The sequence below is a fragment of the Ipomoea triloba genome, chromosome 2 (assembly GCF_003576645.1).
Source record: "Ipomoea triloba cultivar NCNSP0323 chromosome 2, ASM357664v1".
In the NCBI taxonomy this organism is placed as follows: Eukaryota; Viridiplantae; Streptophyta; class Magnoliopsida; order Solanales; family Convolvulaceae; genus Ipomoea; species Ipomoea triloba.
The window spans coordinates 20,138,690-20,156,309 of NC_044917.1; the positions used below are offsets into that span (position 1 = coordinate 20,138,690).

At 34.7% G+C, this 17,620-nt stretch overlaps 1 protein-coding gene across 4 annotated transcripts; it reads right to left on the reverse strand.

Annotated features, from left to right (window-relative positions):
• Positions 1-901: 901 nt before the first annotated feature.
• On the reverse strand, positions 902-10,402 carry LOC116008145 (auxin efflux carrier component 1-like). 4 transcript variants are annotated; one of them, XM_031248663.1, is made up of 6 exons: positions 8,440-10,402; positions 8,090-8,342; positions 7,661-7,746; positions 2,483-2,640; positions 1,828-1,904; positions 902-1,173 (listed from the first exon to the last, which is right to left on the reverse strand). In XM_031248663.1, exons 1-6 carry the CDS (start codon positions 9,563-9,565, stop codon positions 1,107-1,109), a joined length of 1,767 nt encoding a protein of 588 aa, XP_031104523.1. In that variant the 5' UTR covers positions 9,566-10,402; the 3' UTR covers positions 902-1,106. The 4 variants fall into 4 exon arrangements, 2 of the variants coding, with proteins under 2 accessions (XP_031104523.1, XP_031104524.1); XR_004095559.1 differs by lacking the exon at positions 902-1,173 and adding an exon at positions 6,755-6,873 and having other exon boundaries at positions 1,888-1,904; XR_004095575.1 differs by lacking the exon at positions 902-1,173 and having other exon boundaries at positions 1,888-1,904; positions 2,483-2,615.
• Positions 10,403-17,620: the final 7,218 nt, after the last annotated feature.

Here is a 17,620-nt window from a genome sequence, read left to right on the forward strand (position 1 = left end):
CTAGTAGGTCGACCCAGCTGCTCTCTTAGGTCTCGGCCGTTTTGGTGGCCAAGTTGCTCACGTAAATCGCTCGAACGGGATCGCCCACCGAGGCTTATTGCTTTGCTCATTTCTGTTATCTACTCGGATGAGGCACGTAACTTTTCGTAACGTTCCCCACAGACAGTGCCAGTGATGGTTTTCCGACCTTTGGGTGGTCGGCCGGCGGGCCAACACTACCGGAAAAACCAAGAATAATGTATAAAAAATGCCCTTGGTTATCTCAAAAAACTCTGTACTGTTCTCCTCTCCAAAATCGTGTCTTTCCAAATGATCTGTACAATCATTTTAGACTAGGCACCTGGGCCGTTACGCATTTACTCTCTGTTTAATAATATAAATTAACACTCATAAAGCGCATTTAATATGCGCAGTTATGGATCTTCAATCATGGATATCCGTTGGCTCTCCAAGATTCTTGATCTCGCAAACTAAGACTCCTCAGACAGGCTTCTCCGCCTGTGCCCGGCCGAGAGCCTCAAACACTCAGCCTTGCTCCAAACCCATCTTGTCATCCAACCGAAAGCCTTGATCTCTCAGTCCTTCTTCCAACTCGTCCGGTCATTCAGTCGAGAGCCTTGACCTTCCTGTCTTTCATCCAACTCGTCCGGTCATTCAACCGAGAGCCTTGATTTTAGTCTTTCTTCCGACTCGTCCGGTCATTCAGCCGAGAGCCTTGACTTTCCGGTCTTTCGTCCAACTCGTTCTTACCTGCTCTATCCGAGTCGTCCATTCGGCCAGACTCATATCCCATCAAGATAAATTAGCATGTTGTCCATAACTAATGGACTCATACTGAAATGGTATATACTCAATAAGCAGCTCGCCTAGAGAAACAAACTTAGAAGTTAGAACCAATAACTTAACTCGTAATGCTTTTTTCTTTTTTCTTTTTTATTTTTTAGTGATCAATTAATTTTGCTAAAAACTTGATTGTACAATGTCACTACCATATAAAATCCCACTAGGGACACAAATTTCATATATATATCCCCTAATTTCTCCTCATTTCACTTCTTATGCTCAGCTCTGTGAATCGAGTCTAGGCAAAAATTCGCTCTTCATCATTATATTCCCAACAAAATGTAGTAGACTAGCGTTATTGGTAACGCAATTAACATGCCAAATATCACCCTGCAACATTTACGAAACAAAAAGGGCAAATTTATAATTATTATTCCAATAACATAAATATAAATAAATAAATAAGTATATATATATATATATATATAGGAGCTCTATCAAAACAAAACGTGTAGACAAATCTCATCCGTACATCTATCTAAGATGATCAAGAAGTGAAAATTAAGAAAAAAACATGGTGACATTTTCGTAATTACGGTGGTATGTTTTAAAACACTGTATAGTGCATTCATGAATAACTGATAGTGCACTCAGGATCTATAATAGTGCGCATATGTGTGTTAGTCTGCACTCTGCACTATTAGTTATTATTTGATTCATTATCAAACGTTTTCAAATGCTCAACTATAATTATATAAGTGCCACCGCGTTTTTCTCTATTTTTCATTAATTCTCAAGATGGGCATATGAGATTAGTCTGCACGGTCTTACAAAACTACCAGTTGTCATTTGAACTTTATTATATATATATATATATATATATATATAAAAGTAAAATAAATAAATTTTAATATTTACTTACGCTGTGCTTTGAATATCAGGGTGTATAAAACTACTAGTTTCCATTTGATTTTTTTTTTTTAAACCTCAGTTGAACTTGATTATATATAAAAGTAAAATAAATAAATTTTAATATTTACTTACGCTGTGCTAAGAATATCAGGGTGTACGTTGTATTCCTTGGCGAAGACAAAGGGGACAATTCCTTGAGGTAGAGCTGCCTGTTTTTTTGTTAAATAAATAAAAATTATATTATATATTTATTATGGCAATCCAAGCACACGAATGGAGTATAAAAGATGTAAGAAAAACAATAATTTAAATGTAGACAACATAAAAACATATTCTATTTGTAGGTTCGACCCCTACCTGGCGCGATGTGTTTCCAATGTTTTTGGTGTCAAAAAAAAAAAAAAACATATTCTATAAAATATAATCTAATTGGAAAGATAATACTTTTAAATTGTCATAATAATGTATTTTATTAATTAAAAATCATAGATTTAGTAATTAAAGTAAACCTCCATAACCCTTTTTAGTTTCTATATATCACTATCCAAAAGTACGTGTACATTTGGTAAACCATACTTTTATGTAATAACTTACAAATCATGTATAAACGGGCTGAACCACTTTTAGGTACTACTTATACTATTATAATGTAGTATGGATTTTCAAATAAGTGACCTCCTATTTAAAAGAGGCACAAAAGTGTCATTAAATTACAAGTAAGTGATTTATTTTCAAATGTTCTAAACTTGAAAATAGTGACTTTATTGAAAAGAGTACAAAGAATGACCTGAACAATGGCAACATGTAAGAGGACACCACGAAGGCCAACAACAATGGAAGCAGCAGCCATGACAGCAGGACCAGTAAAGAACCTTACAGCCATGGCAAAAGCTGCTACTCTATTCCCACATGCTATGATTCTTGGTTGCAAAGCCATGAACAACCCTGTCATTAATGCATATATAAATATATGTATCTATCGTGCATATATAATCAATCTGTTTATGTCACCTTCCATATTTAATTCAATTTAGTTAATTTCCATCATTGTTGGATATTTGTGTAATAATGGAGATTAATGGTTCAGATGTCTACCATGCAAGCTTAAATAATATTTGGAGTTGTGGAGTAGTAAATATTATTGAGTTTGGTAGAGACGATTTTGGGTTATTTGAGAGGTCTCGAGAGGTGTTCGAGAGGTGTTCGAGAGATCGTGCGAGAGGTCGGTTCGCGGAATCTATCTCGCAGGAGTTATGTCTCGAACATACTTTGAGAAGCAAAATCTTAAATCATGGGAATGTGTTTTGCATCTTGGAAGCTAAGGAACAGTGCACGTGTGTATTCATAAATTATCTTGGTTGCATGGGTCTTGCATCTTAAGATATTAATAAATGAATATATACTATGCATGGATACACTTGAACATACGTTGAGTAGTAAACCTCTCGAATGGGAATTATGTTTATCTCTCGAACAAAAGCTTTTGGCATGTCTGTTGCTATGCATGTGATTGCTAATATTTCCTAAGATTGCATGATCACATGCATGCATGTGAAATATTAAAGTGTTAATATAATTGGCTAAATTATATTACATGCATACTAACATAAGTTTACGTAAACTGATCCAAAATCATATATATAGTCATATTTCATATATATCTTGGAAGTTGGTTTTGTAACTGCTATAAACTTCCAGTAACCTCTCCTAACAGTCAGATTTTATTTCTATAAAATCTAAAGGAGATACATATGATGATGGGAAAAAAAAAGAGACAACTTAACTTGTTGTTTATCCTTGATTTTTCACAGTCCTACAATTCTCCAGGAAATTCTTAATTGAAGCAACTTAAGAGTTTCGTTATCTTCTTGTATCCCATAAGATTAAATCTGGAACCCTGTTGCTTTTCTAAGGGAGATTTAAAGCTTATAGGAAAGTGATTACACGCCTGAAGATACCAGATGATCTGGTTTTGTTCCCTTGTTCTTCTGTATTATATTGTATCTTTTTGTATTACAGATAGTAGCAACAAATTTCTCCAACAATCTATAAGCTTTAAAGTTTATAAACCTGTGATCATTGTTTTGTACTTCTTTATGAAGACAAGATGTCAGGCGTGAAGCAACCGTTTCCGTTCACGGAAAAATTTCGGAATGTGAATTTCGAATTTGGTGGTAAGAATATGACTGTAATCACTTTTGGGTATGTCATTTCTTTGTACAAGAAGATTTCATGCGGGTTTGCATGATGTTCATGGCATGATATGTACATGTTGTGCATGTGGTTTGAATACATGCTATGAAAGTATGAAGTTTCTTTTCTGTATTCACTCAGAATCATGGGGCATTAAATATGTCAATATGATGAGTGAGATTATAAAACTGGATTCATAGAAATAAATCATGTTGTTAGCCGTGATTTATTTGGCACGTGAAAATTGTAAGTTTCCCTATCGTGGATATACTGCATCAATGGCCGGAAGACATCAAGGATAAAAGCATATACATGTTGTAGGACGTAACCGGTACGATTCTTATATTTGTCTCGGCCTCGGCATGAATGTAAGTTTTATTTTAATTACTTACCGGCTAAGTTCTGTATCATGCCTAGAGATGATGCATGTGATTCTTTAAGTTATGCATAGCCTGATAAATACAAGGATTTAGTTAAGCATGTATATAAATATTTTATATATGAGACTTTGTCTCGGTTGCATGCATAGTTGACTAGATACATGTTTTAAGTTGTATCTTGGAGTGCTGTAAATAGCAAATTCGGTGTAATTTGGTGTTGCCAATTTTTCTGGTATCATATGCATGGTTATTAAGTTGCATGATGATAAGATGATATTATATTATATTCAATGAAATCATTTTCAGTTTCATGTATGAATATAATTATTGGCATTTTGGCACAATAGATATTTTATCCTTGTGAAAGTTGGAAATATGTTTTATATAAAGGCAGAAAGCCTTGGAAATATTCTGTAATATTTCTCTTAAGGCATGCAGTAACTTTCATGCATGAGAAATGCATGATGATGAAATTCATAAATTTTATGAATGTTTTGACACAAGATTTCTCATACTGAGAATGTGTTAAAATCCTGAAAGCCAAAAGTTTACTAGTTTATCTAGTATGGAAACTGGCTAGTGAAAATGAATTTTAAATTTAAGTCATGGATTATGATTTAAGTTGGTATGATTCTTCAGTTTAGAAGAAACATGAAAAGAGTGAGCTTAAAAATCAAAATGGTTTCTTCTCCAAAGTAAATGAATTTTCTGAATGGAGGAGGTTTATCAGTATAAGCTTATTCTCCAATGTGAATGGATATTTCTGAGTGGAGAATGCTTATGAGTTTATTCCTCAAAGTGGACGGTGTTCCAAATAGAGGAGGTTTTAATTTTGACTTTAAGAAATCACTCAGTGTTAATAAGTTCTGCATGGTGATTGAAATTCTTGGTTAAAGAATTTGCAGAAAATAAATATTTATTGACTAGTAACCTGAAAAGAGGGTTCCGGTATAATCAATTAAATATTTTACTAGTTGATAGAATATTAAAATTCTATCTATCATCGTGTACTGTTGTCAAAGTGGATGGCATTAAAAGGAATTTTGAAATTTTTGAATAAACCATTAATTATGGTTTAGTATATTCAAGGAAATATCTATTTTGACATGAACTTATTGTTTTTAGCTTCGGCATGCAAGGAAGCTAAGTGGCTAAGGAATTTGTTTTGGAAATTTCGATTTAGCCAGAAATTGATGTCACCTGTTTTGTACACTGTGACAGTAAAGCTACACTGGCCAAGGATATAACAATGTTATATTGGCAAGTAAAGGCACATAGGCTTGGTACATAGCTGTGTGCGGGAGATCTCATATTATTGTGTAGCACTGAACTTTGTACAGTCCCGGTTTAATTTAGCGGATCCGCTTACCAAAGCTATGACAAGGGACATGGTTTAAAAGACATCGGAAATGATATGGTGTGATAACCTATTATTAAATACATAGTTTTAATTGAAAAGGCCTTACTATGTATTGATGATTATTTAGTACGGTAATTAACAACAAGACAATATCCTAGTTTAAGGATTGTACAGGTTGTTAAGTACAAAATAATCTGAGGGATGGAAGAAACCCAACTCTAGTCGAGAGGTGAAGGAAAGCACAACTCACGCCTAATATTACGTTAGGTCCTGAGTTCAATGATTGATGAGTACTTCATTAATCGGCTGCAAGTACTAAATAAATAAATCCTTGAAGTCAGTACTTGGTCTGCATGGGCGTAAAGGATGAGATTTGCTCTTAACTAATCCTTTGAGAAAATGCTTGTTGCAGGGCATGATGTGAAGGATTAGCCTATGTGAACATGAAGTGTGGCCGCTTCAAAGAGCTTAGGGTTTGGCTTGGATATGTTCATGAATGGATACGGACACATGGCCTTTAATAGTGTCAAGTTTTTTGAGTTGTTGTGACTGTAAAACTTGTGTGTGTTATACCTACATTTCTTCAAAGAGACTGCGTGATTCAAGGCTCGTCCATCACTGCAATCCGAATTGATGTATCGCGTATAATACTATGTGGAAGTTCAATCTTTAAGACACTTTCATTTATGCATGAGTTTTGGATTTGTCTTGGTACAGCATTAATTTTACTATACAAATAGAGGAGGACTGTTGGATATTTGTGTAGTAATGGAGATTAATGGTTCAGATGTCTACCATGCAAGCTTAAATAAAATTTGGAGTTGTGGAGTAGTAAATATTATTGAGTTTGGTAGAGATGATTTTGGGTTATTTGAGAGGTCTCGAGAGGTGTTTGAGAGGTGTTCGAGAGGTCGGTTCGCGGAATCTATCTCGCAGGAGTTATGTCTCGAACATACTTTGAGAAGCAAAATCTTAAATCATGGGAAATGGTTTGTGTTTTGCATCTTGGAAGCTAAGGAACAATGCACGTGTGTATTCATAGATTATCTTGGTTGCATGGGTCTTGCATCTTAAGATATTAATAAATGAATATATACTATGCATGGGTACACTTGTTTTAGCTTACCTCTCGAAGGCATAATGAACATACGTTGAGTAGTAAACCTCTCGAATGGGAATTATGTTTATCTCTCGAACAAAAGCTTTTGGCATGTCTGTTGCTATGCATGTGATTGCTAATATTTCCTAAGATTGCATGATCACATGCATGCATATGAAATATTAAAGTGTTAATATAATTGGCTAAATTATATTACATGCATACTAACATAAGTTTACGTAAACTGATCCAAAATCATATATATAGTTATATTTCATATATATCTTGGAAGTTGGTTTTGTAACTGCTATAAACTTCTAGTAACCTCTCCTAACAGTCATATTTTATTTCTATAAAATCTAAAGGAGATACATATGATGATGGTAAAAAAAAAAGAGACAACTTAACTTGTTGTTTAACCTTGATTTTTCACAGTCCTACAATTCTCCAGGAAATTCTTAATTGAAGCAACTTAAGAGTTTCATTATCTTCTTGTATCCCATAAGATTAAATCTGGAACCCTGTTGCTTTTCTAAGGGAGATTTAAAGCTTATAGGAAAGTGATTACACGCCTGAAGATACCAGATGATCCGGTTTTGTTCCCTTGTTCTTCTGTATTATATTGTATCTTTTTGTATTACAGATAGCAGCAACAAATTTCTCCAACAATTATCACTATGACCACCACTAGCTACTTGCATAGATCATGTGTCATTGCTAAAGAGAAGAACATAAAAGGAGACATGTTATGATGACCCCAACACTTTTGGTTTTTCTTTATTTTTAGCATGCTTTCTTGTATGGCATGCAATTTTATAATCCAAAAGTTAAGAGATTAATCATTATCATATGTTGAGAGGGACAGATCTTGTGCCCCAATGCATGGAAATTTGAAAAGATAAAACTTTTTAAGGAAAAAAAAAAAAGACTTACCAAGACTGAACATTGCCATGCCAAGTCCTGCATCTGACAGGATGGATATGGACTGTGCAATTATAGCAGGCATCTTCACATTCCACCTACAAGTTCATTCAACTCCAAATTTAAATAAAATAAAATGAACTAAAATTTTGAATGTGTTTGCCATGTTAAAGAGATTCTTCCGGTAAGAATTAGTCTTGGGCTGCCGGATGTTGTATGTAAACAAAAAATTGGGATTTTCTTGGGACAACCTTAACCAAGTTAGTCAGGTTGTTGACTTGGTGACTTGGTAACCATAAAGTTACAAATTTAACTCCAGGAAGGAACGATCTATTGGTCTTCTTGATTTGAGTCGGTCAGAGGTTTATTATCTTCTTATGATCTTTTGCTGGCTAAAGTCAACATATGGCTCCGAGCTATGTAGTGTGGAAAAATGGTTACCTGAATGAGATTAGGGACCAGGTAAGGCCAAACAAGCTGGAGTAAGTGTTTGGGTTTCTGATGAGTTTTCTCCAGACCATGATGAGTATAAGCCTAGTCATGACACTGGTGGGAGGCATGGCTTTCGTCGTCACCTTGTTCTCTCCAACTTTCTTCTCATCTGCTTCATGGTTCATTTCTACATCTCTATTCCCAAAGCTGAATTCTTCCCTCTCCATGTAGCTTTCTTGATTGTTGTTTCTATGACCCTCAACTGCATGCAAATTGAGTGAATCCAGTGAAATTAAACAAGAATAATAAAAATTAGGTGACAGAAATGTAAGGAAAATAGGTTGAGTACGTGAGTATACCAGGAGAAAAAGGTAGTCTGATATCTTTGGGTGCAGGAGGCTGGTCTAAAGCAGCAGCTCCAGCATAGTCATGTCCTCCAAAGACATCTGAAACAGGAGAGGCACTAGAGCTCCAAACAAACATGTGAAGATCCTTATTGCCACCTTCTTCACCCTTGTTGGCATTGGCCCCAATTCCAAGTGTTTTAGAGGGTGAAAACATGGCTGGGTTAGGAGCTGGGTAATGGAATCTTGCAGGAGGTTTATTCCCACTAGTCTCTTCTTCATAGTTTGAAGGCCTTGGGGTTGGACCCCTTGAAGCAGCAGCTGAGAGGCCATACACTAGATCGTTTGCACTGAAATTTGAGTTCCTGCTGCCAGTACCAACCAAGGAGTAGAAGTCTGTGTGGTTGAAACTGGAGGCTCTGGGGGTGGGGTTTCTTGAGGACTGCAGAGAGTAAATCTCTGCATTGGTGAGGTTTGATGGCCTTCTGGAGAAGATATCTGACCTTGAGGCATTAGATTTTCTCACAGTGATGTGAAGCTTGCCGTCCTCTTTAACCTCTGCCTCGGTCTCCAAAGGTTGCCTTCCGTCCAGTGACATCACATCCGAGTCAACATGGATAGACACAATTGAGGCAGCAGTGTTTGGGAACTGATCAGAAATCAGCATCCTTGCACCTCTGAACTCAAACAAGAACAGCATCAAGGTGTACCATATGATGCACTGGAGTACAACTATCTGAACCATCAAGCTCCCAGAAAATGCCCCATACATTCCTTTCAACAAAGGGATGCCCATAACAAGAGTGTTTGGCAAAGTTGATAGGGAGAAGAGAGTTATACTCCACTCCAAACTCCCCCTCTTGCTCAGATTAGCCCACACAGCAAGCACCCCAAGAACAATCAGCTTCTGCAGGGTGTCTGCTAGAATGAACCTTAAGTTCATGGTGTATGGATCATTGCCTGCTATGAAGTGAAAAGACAGGAGAGGGACTGCAAACAGGGCAACAAAGCGGTTGATCCCAGAACACTGGTCTGGCGAGAAGATCTTCCACCACTTCACAGACCCATAGGCTAGAATCATGGCCACATAAAGTGGAACCACTGCAGTCATCACATGGTAGAAATCTGCTAAACTTATCATCTCATCTGATCTTAATTAATTTGCTACCTACTTTCTTCAATTCAAGTACCCAGATCAAGAAAATTATATTTATGGAACCAAATTAAAGCAAGCAAGCTAAGCTAGCTAGCTACGCAGAAGAAGCAAAACGAAGACAGAATATTTGAAGGGGCTTTTGGGCAGATAAATATAAGCAAACATCTTGAAGGAGGAGCATGTGTTTTGGTTACGTTTATGAGGGAGTATGCAGAAAGAAGCAATAATTTTTTATTATTTTTTTTGGTGTGCTGCAGACTACAGACTACACAGCTAGCTTCGAGAGTCGCGAGCAAAGCTTGCACTTGCAGTCTCCAAGGCAGAAAATGTTGATCACAGACTAATTTAACATTAGATGGACAAATTAACCTCTGTGAAACACCTGTTTAAACATTAAACAAGAGCAAAAAAGGGGCACTTCTTTTATGTATGTGGGGGGTTGAGTAGTATAAGTATTTATATATATATATATATATATTTGTCTGCCTAGCTTTAATTTAATTTGTTTTGAAGTGTGTTTGGATTTGACAGAGATGGTGGGCATGCAGTGTTGGTAATGTGATATATAATTCTTAGCTTGGTGTGGTAAGTTTGGTGGCTCTCTGATCAATGCCTCTCTCTTTCTCTCTCTCACACACAAAAGGGATGGATGGTGGTGTTTGGTGTATAGTAGAAAAATAAAAGCATTTTGGTTGGAGGTGGTGTGTCTATAAGTACTTGTTTTTGTGAAGCTTTTTGAGCTTCTACCTCCTTTTTTTCACTTCACTTTCTTCTTGGATTCGCATTTTTGCTCGTGGGCTGTTGATGGTCTTTGCCACTGCTCTTCCACATCTCTCTCTCTCTCTTTCTAGCATGTACCCAATCCGGATAAATAAAAGGAGCAGGCTGCTGCAGGAGATTGACACTCAACAACTCAATACCTTGTCCACAACTAACGTGACTCAAACTCAGAGAGTCCTAATAGTAATCATGTTGTGCGGCGCGTGAAGTGAACATTCAATTTAAACACCGTGGAATACAAATGTTCCATCAATTTAGTATAGCTCAACTGGTCACAACGAAGTTTGGGAGAAGTGTAGATAATTGAAGCATGTGCTTCAACAATTACTTTTTGATAGGCTCTAAGCTCGGGTAACACAAGCCCATGACCTTTGGCATGAGGTTGGCTCTAATACCAAATTGAAGTTGTGCTCCATCTCAACTAAAAGCTTAAACTGATAGTTGGATTGCACATTTATGTATATATATATATATATATATATATATATATATATATATATATATATATATGCTCAACATAAACAATTAACTCAATTGATACTATTTTGAATAATATTTAGGACAATCCTAGCGGAGTTGATTGGAATAATGTTAATTTGGTAATCACTCGTTTTAAAATTTGAGTCCTTATGGAAACAACTTATTGTTTTTCTAGAGTTGTCTTGATTTATCTAAAAGGTGCACTTTTAGAAAGCGATTGCGAACATTTTGTAAACCAAGGAAAAAAAAAGTGTGGTGACGTACTATATTTTTGTACATTTAATTCCCTTTTTATCATATATTATGGTGTGGTTATTTTTTCTTCTTAGGGCATTTCTTACTTGACATGTTTTAAGACTTTACTTCTTCGAATGGATGTATTGTTGATAAAAAAAAAATTCGATTTAAGAGGTTATGACAAAATTTGTGCGGAGTATCTAAATAGATCGAGATAAACTATATAACCTAATCAAACATGTATGGCTAAACAAAGTTGAGTTCAATTTCTAATTTCTAAAGATTTTTTTTTTCAATTCTAGTCCCTTGAATATTGTATCATTTCTAAATTTAGTTCTTGATTATCAATTTTTGCACGTTGGATTTATGGCCAATTGAAGATCTTACCACATTTGATCCTTCAATTATGGTCAATTTTCTGGCCAAGCATTTTTAATTTTGATCAATCTAACCCCAAAACAACTATATTTAGTTGTGTGGTCTACAAATTGCTCAAACTCAAATAACAAAAATGACTTTTCAAATAACTGACATGATTATCATGTGGAAGATTCTGGCTAAGGTTGTCAAAAATTTGATTGAAATGACCAAATGTAGCAGAAATTTGATAGTCATACATGAAATGTAAAAAATATATATATAAAATAAAAAGAAAATTACTAGATGTGGACCAAATGTGAAAAATATATAAAGGGAAAATTGTAATTTAAGCCCCTTCATAATATGCCAATTATCAATGTCACCCCTGAATTTTAATGGTGTAAATATTGCCCCTCAATTTTTAAAAATGGTACATATATTGCCCCTCCAGTGGTGTAAATATTGCCCATGCGGTCGGTCGGGAGGGGCAATATATGTACCGTTTTTTAAATTGAGGGGCAACATTTACACCACTAATAATTCAGGGGTGACATTGATAATTGGCATATTATAGAGGGGCAAAAATTATAATTTTCCCATATATTAATTTGGTGACTAAAAATGGAAATAGCTCAATTTTTATGTATCTCTCTTTTTCTTGTGTAGATATTTTAAAATGAAGATGACTTCTCTACATCCACGGGACAAATCATCAAAATACAACGTAGACCATTTAATTTTGAGAAAAGATATAAATGAAATTTACAATATCATTAGTAAAAATCAAATTATAACTACTTGCGTCTTACCAAAAATATATAAGGGGAGAAGTACAATTTGCAAAGCTCAATATACAATTTTATAAATTACAAGAAATTGTAAAATTTTCAAAATATAAACATATATTATTTAAAATAAAAAATGCTTATCTAAAATTTGGTCCCAAATGAAACCAATAACCCCAAGTTCATGATGCTAATATGTCTTAGCTTTCACTTGCCTTTTTCTATAAACCATTGGTATAAATAAAGTTTATGATGCCAATATGATTCTATATTGTGGCTATGTTTGGCAAACCTAGCTGAAAAGGTAGCTGAAAGCTGAAAAGTAGCTGAAAACTGAAAAGCTATAAACTCGAAGCTAAAATCTAAAGAGGTGTGTTAAGCTAGCTGTTATGCTTGAAAGTGTTTGGTAAAATTAGATTTTTGATAAACTGATAAATGTAAAAAGACTAAAAAGGACATATTCATACAATTTAAATAATTTTAAATTTAAATAAGTTTGTTTATATATTAAAATATAAAATAATGAAATCAATATATTTAAATAAAATATAAAGTAAGAACATATATTTGAAAATATATAAAGTAAAAAAAATGTTTATAATTCATAAGATTAGTTCATACAAAAATTAATGTTCAAACACAAATGTCAAACTGAAATTACTACCAAACATAATGAAAAAAAATATCAAAAGGGTTTTAATTGAGAGGGGTAAAGGATGTCATTTATTTAAAATAATAAGGATAAAGATGAAAAAAAGTTAAAAAACTATTAGCTTATTTTTGAAAAGCTACCTAAGTAGCATTTCAAAATAAACTCTTATTTTAAGCTACTAGCTTATTTTGAGAACATTACCAAACAGAGCTTATAGCTTATTAGTAGCTTAAAATAAGCTATAAGCTCCTAAATAAGCTCTGTCAAACAGAGCCTGTATGTGTCATAATAAGGTTGTTTTGTTGTCAACTCACGTACCAAAAAAAAAAAAAAAAGCCTTTCTAGAGTTTTATTGTCCAAGGAGAATCATCTTACAATAAGTGTAGGAACAATATTTAGGTTATAATTTCTTTTTCTTTTTCCAACATTTGTTTCCTTAGTATATATCCTAGCTAGTACTTTAATGTGTAGGGACATGGCACTATTATTGAAACAAGGTGTACCATGATACATTATAAATATTGTTTACAAGTTGATTTTTTTTTTCTGGAAAAATTATAAATTTGATATCTTAGTGTAGATTTAAATTAGCTCCCTTAATTATTACCTACACTGAGATTCAAACCCACTTCCATCATCCATGTGAGAATGTTAACGGGACACCGGGTGCCACTTGACCACAAGTTCTTTGACATATGATATTTTAATATAAAGTGAACACATCTGATTCCTTAATCATCTCCTCAATTATGGCCATCCCGCCACTTACAATGCAAATACATCTCGGTTTTAACCAGAGAGCAAGAATTGCATGTTGCTCTACTACTAGTACTAGCTAAGTTAAATCATACTGAAGGAAAAAGAAGAAAAAGCGCATGTTATGCATCCCCTTTCATTATTGTGTCAAATACTCTCTTTCCCTTGTTGCTTGTGCATGTACGTGTTACTTTCATTATTGTCTCAAAAATTAATTCCACTTCTAGATATTGCATTTAATTAGTTTGAACTCCAAACTTAAAAGTTTTTCACTGCTCCTATCCTTAAGACTGCAAGTAGGATGTGCCTGAACTTACTGCAAAACCCCAAATCTTTGTACATTAATGCTTCTAACAAGACTTTATTTGGGTACTTAATAGGACTCGAACCATGTGGTTACTACTAAAATAAAACTTAATAACTTATTTTGAATTAATTGACCAGTTAATACCATATTTGGACTAGATATTTTGTATATTGCAGTTAGGTGGCAATGGGCAAATTATTGTGTGGACCATGGTCCACATAGCTGTGTGAACCATGAATATAAAGTACATTATTTTTATACTTGAGGTACATTATTTTATAGTGCTATAAAATAATGTACCTTCAGTACAAAAATAATGTACCCTAAAATAATGTACCTTCATTACAAAAATAATGTACCTTCAGTATAAAAATAATGTACCTTATATTTATGGTCCACACAGCTGTGTGGACCATGGTCCATGCAATAATGATTGGTGGCAATGATGTTGAGAATTGAAGGCACATATAGAGGTGTAAAAGGGTGATAATGTTGAGAATTGAAGGCACATATAGAGGTGTAAAAGGGTGATAACAACAGAAGCCATAGAACAAGGAGGTAATAGGAATATGGAAGGTGCAAAGTCTCAATGAGCCGCCGGTTCCACACGACCCTATAAATATCGTATATGATATGATATGAAAGGGAAAGATTACTGATGTGATTAGGTTCAATTCATTCCACCATTACGTTATTGTTCTCTAGCAGCCATATCATACATCACCAAAATTTTCAGTACACTTTAATATAATTTACATGAAAGCCCACAATAATTACCCGAAAGTACACATTAGTTCAAACTTGTCTTGTTACTATAGCCGGTAAAAGACTACAAGGAGGTAAATCGGTTTAGGTTATCAATATTTGATTGACTTAAACCAAGAAGACCAATAAACACCTCACATGAGGAGTCAAACAACTTCGAAAATAATAACTAGTCAACTCAATATACCAAAGTACTAGAAAAATAAATTAAAATTAGGCATATCCTCGCGTGAACAGATATAACAATATACAGTAAATGAGAGAGAAGACAATTAAGAGATACAAAATCCTTTACCATTCATCCTCAATTCAATATATACATGATGTACAGAGTTACAATGTAACTATAAGTCTATAAAGGATGAAGAAATATTATCATAATATAATTCCTCTAGTAATTAATGTTCACATATATTTATTTACAACACTCTCCTTGGACATTACTATATCATACTCATGTCTCGTTGAAAACCTCAATAGAAAAACCTAGTGGAAAAACCTAGTTGAAGAAAATATCAGAGTTCATGATGTATGTGTATTTATGTGTTGCACTAGCTACATTGTTAAAAAACCTTTAATTAAGAAAATTATATCAAAAACTCAACCAAAGGAAAAAGAGTCACTACATAAAAACGCGGACATAACGACGGATACATTCCGTTGCTAATTTAGCGACGGTTTAGCGACAGATTTATTTATTTTCAAAAAAATTGAAAGTTAGCAACGGAATTTTGCGATGGAAAAAGTTTGTCGTTAACTCCGTAGCTAATTTTAGCGGGAGCTTGCAGCGCGTAAAATTGAGACGAATTAGCGACGGATTTTTAGCGGGCTGATCAAATAATTTTGATATGTCATTAAATAGCCTCATATTTATGCTTGCTTTTTATTCAAATGCTATATAAAGGAATGTGGAATAATGCTTAATTTGTTGTATTTTGTTTGCAAGAAGAAAAGATCGAGTAAGGGGCAAGCAAGCATGAAAAGATGCTAATCTTTGGAGAAAAATGAGGCTTTAAAGGACAAGGAAAACACCTAAGGGCACACCGGGGAAACGAAGGAGAAAAACAATAGCGTGGAGGTCAACTTGAAGAACTCACGCTGACACTCACATCGTGAGTGTCAGCGTGAGTCCTCAGCAAGGTTTCTGATCAGGGACTCACGGTGGGACTCACACCGTGAGTCCCACCGTGACTTCTAGTCCTGAAGGGTGCGAAAGGGCGCGAAAATTAGACTATAAATACCCTTGGTTGGTTATTTTGTAGTCACTTTTGATTTTTTGAACTCTCCTTTTAGTTTTTCTCTCTAGGAAACTTAATGAACACTTCCCTACACTTGTAATCTACCATTTTATTAGAAGATTTAGAGGAAGAATTCCAACATCCAACTTCAATTTCAAGATTATTTCATGCAATTAAATCATTAAGTTAAGTTCTCTATTCCATATCTTTGCATTTATATTTCTTAAAGTTTTGAATTCTATGTTTATTACTTCAATTGCTTCTAGTTTTACATTCCAAGTATGAGTAGTTAAACATATTTAGGATTTGAATTAAACTTCCTTGAAGTATGAATCCCAATATGAATTAAATTGCATAAATTAAGCTTTGTATTGTCTTAATGTTGAACTTGGCTATGAATTGGGCGGAATTGAATTGACTCTTCATAGTTATGGCCAAATTATGCAAGAGATACTTGGAATTAGTGTTTCACCTATGAGAATAGGGTTACACCATAGCCATACCCCTCATATTTCTTACTCACCTTTGAGAAAAGGGAGTTTGAAGGAAATAGGCACACAAAGTGTTTGTTAATTATTGCCTCTTCTAGTCAAGTTGCCATAAGAATGGGACTTAGGATTAGTTGATAGTCCAAGTGATCACGAAAGTGACATTGGCACTTAAACCATTTCCCCAAGTTCATCATCTAGACTTGCATAACTTAAACTTTAGACATAAACAGGATTTTATTCAAGGATGTTTGGTTTAAATCTCTATTTCAGTTATTATCTTTTAATTCCCTTATTTGCTCTCGTTATGGGTTTCTTGAACATGCAACACTCCAATCTCTTTAGGTTAGCTTTCAAACACTCTATGAACCCGTGCTTAACCCCTCATTACTTAAACTCCAATTAAGTCATTCCTAGAGGACGACACTCACTAATCAAACCACTAAAAATACAACTTTCAAATTTTAATTGCTACGGATTAGCAACTAGAAAAATTATCCGTCGCTAGGATTAAAACATCTATTTATTTTTTTATAACTTAGCGACGAAATAGCAACAGAAACTTTTATCCGTTGCTAGATAGCGACGGATGCGTATCCGTCACTACCTATAAAATGCTGAATATTTATTTTTAAAAACATATAACGACAGATTCAAATTTCGTCGCTAAAATATCAATGCTGGAATTTCTTTAACTTGATTAGCGACGGAATTCTAATTCCGTCACTAATATATAGCGACGAAATAAAATCAGTCGCTATAATATATTTTCCGCATTTTTTTCGTAGGATCTAGCGATGAAAATCAAATCCGTCGCTAGAGTAATGTGTCTGAAAATTCTACTCTTCTTTTGTCAAAAAAAAAAAAACAAACAAAAATCAGTTTAGCAACGGAATTTAAATTCGTCGCTAATGCTAAATCTGAATATATTCAGATCTATTTTGTGCAATGTAGACCTTCTATCGAACCCTAAACATTGTTCACACCCACATCCATCCGCCGCCGACGCTAGTTGTCTTCCTTCCCTGCCCAGCAGCACGGCATCGCCGCCGATGTCTTCCTTATCCGCCATTGCTTCGCCGTTGCTTCGCCGAACGCTGGACGCCATTGCCGACTGTTGGTCTGCTCTGCCGTGACCTTGCCTGCTCCGCCGCTGCTTTGCCGAACGCCTACAGCCGCTGAAGGTCCTCGA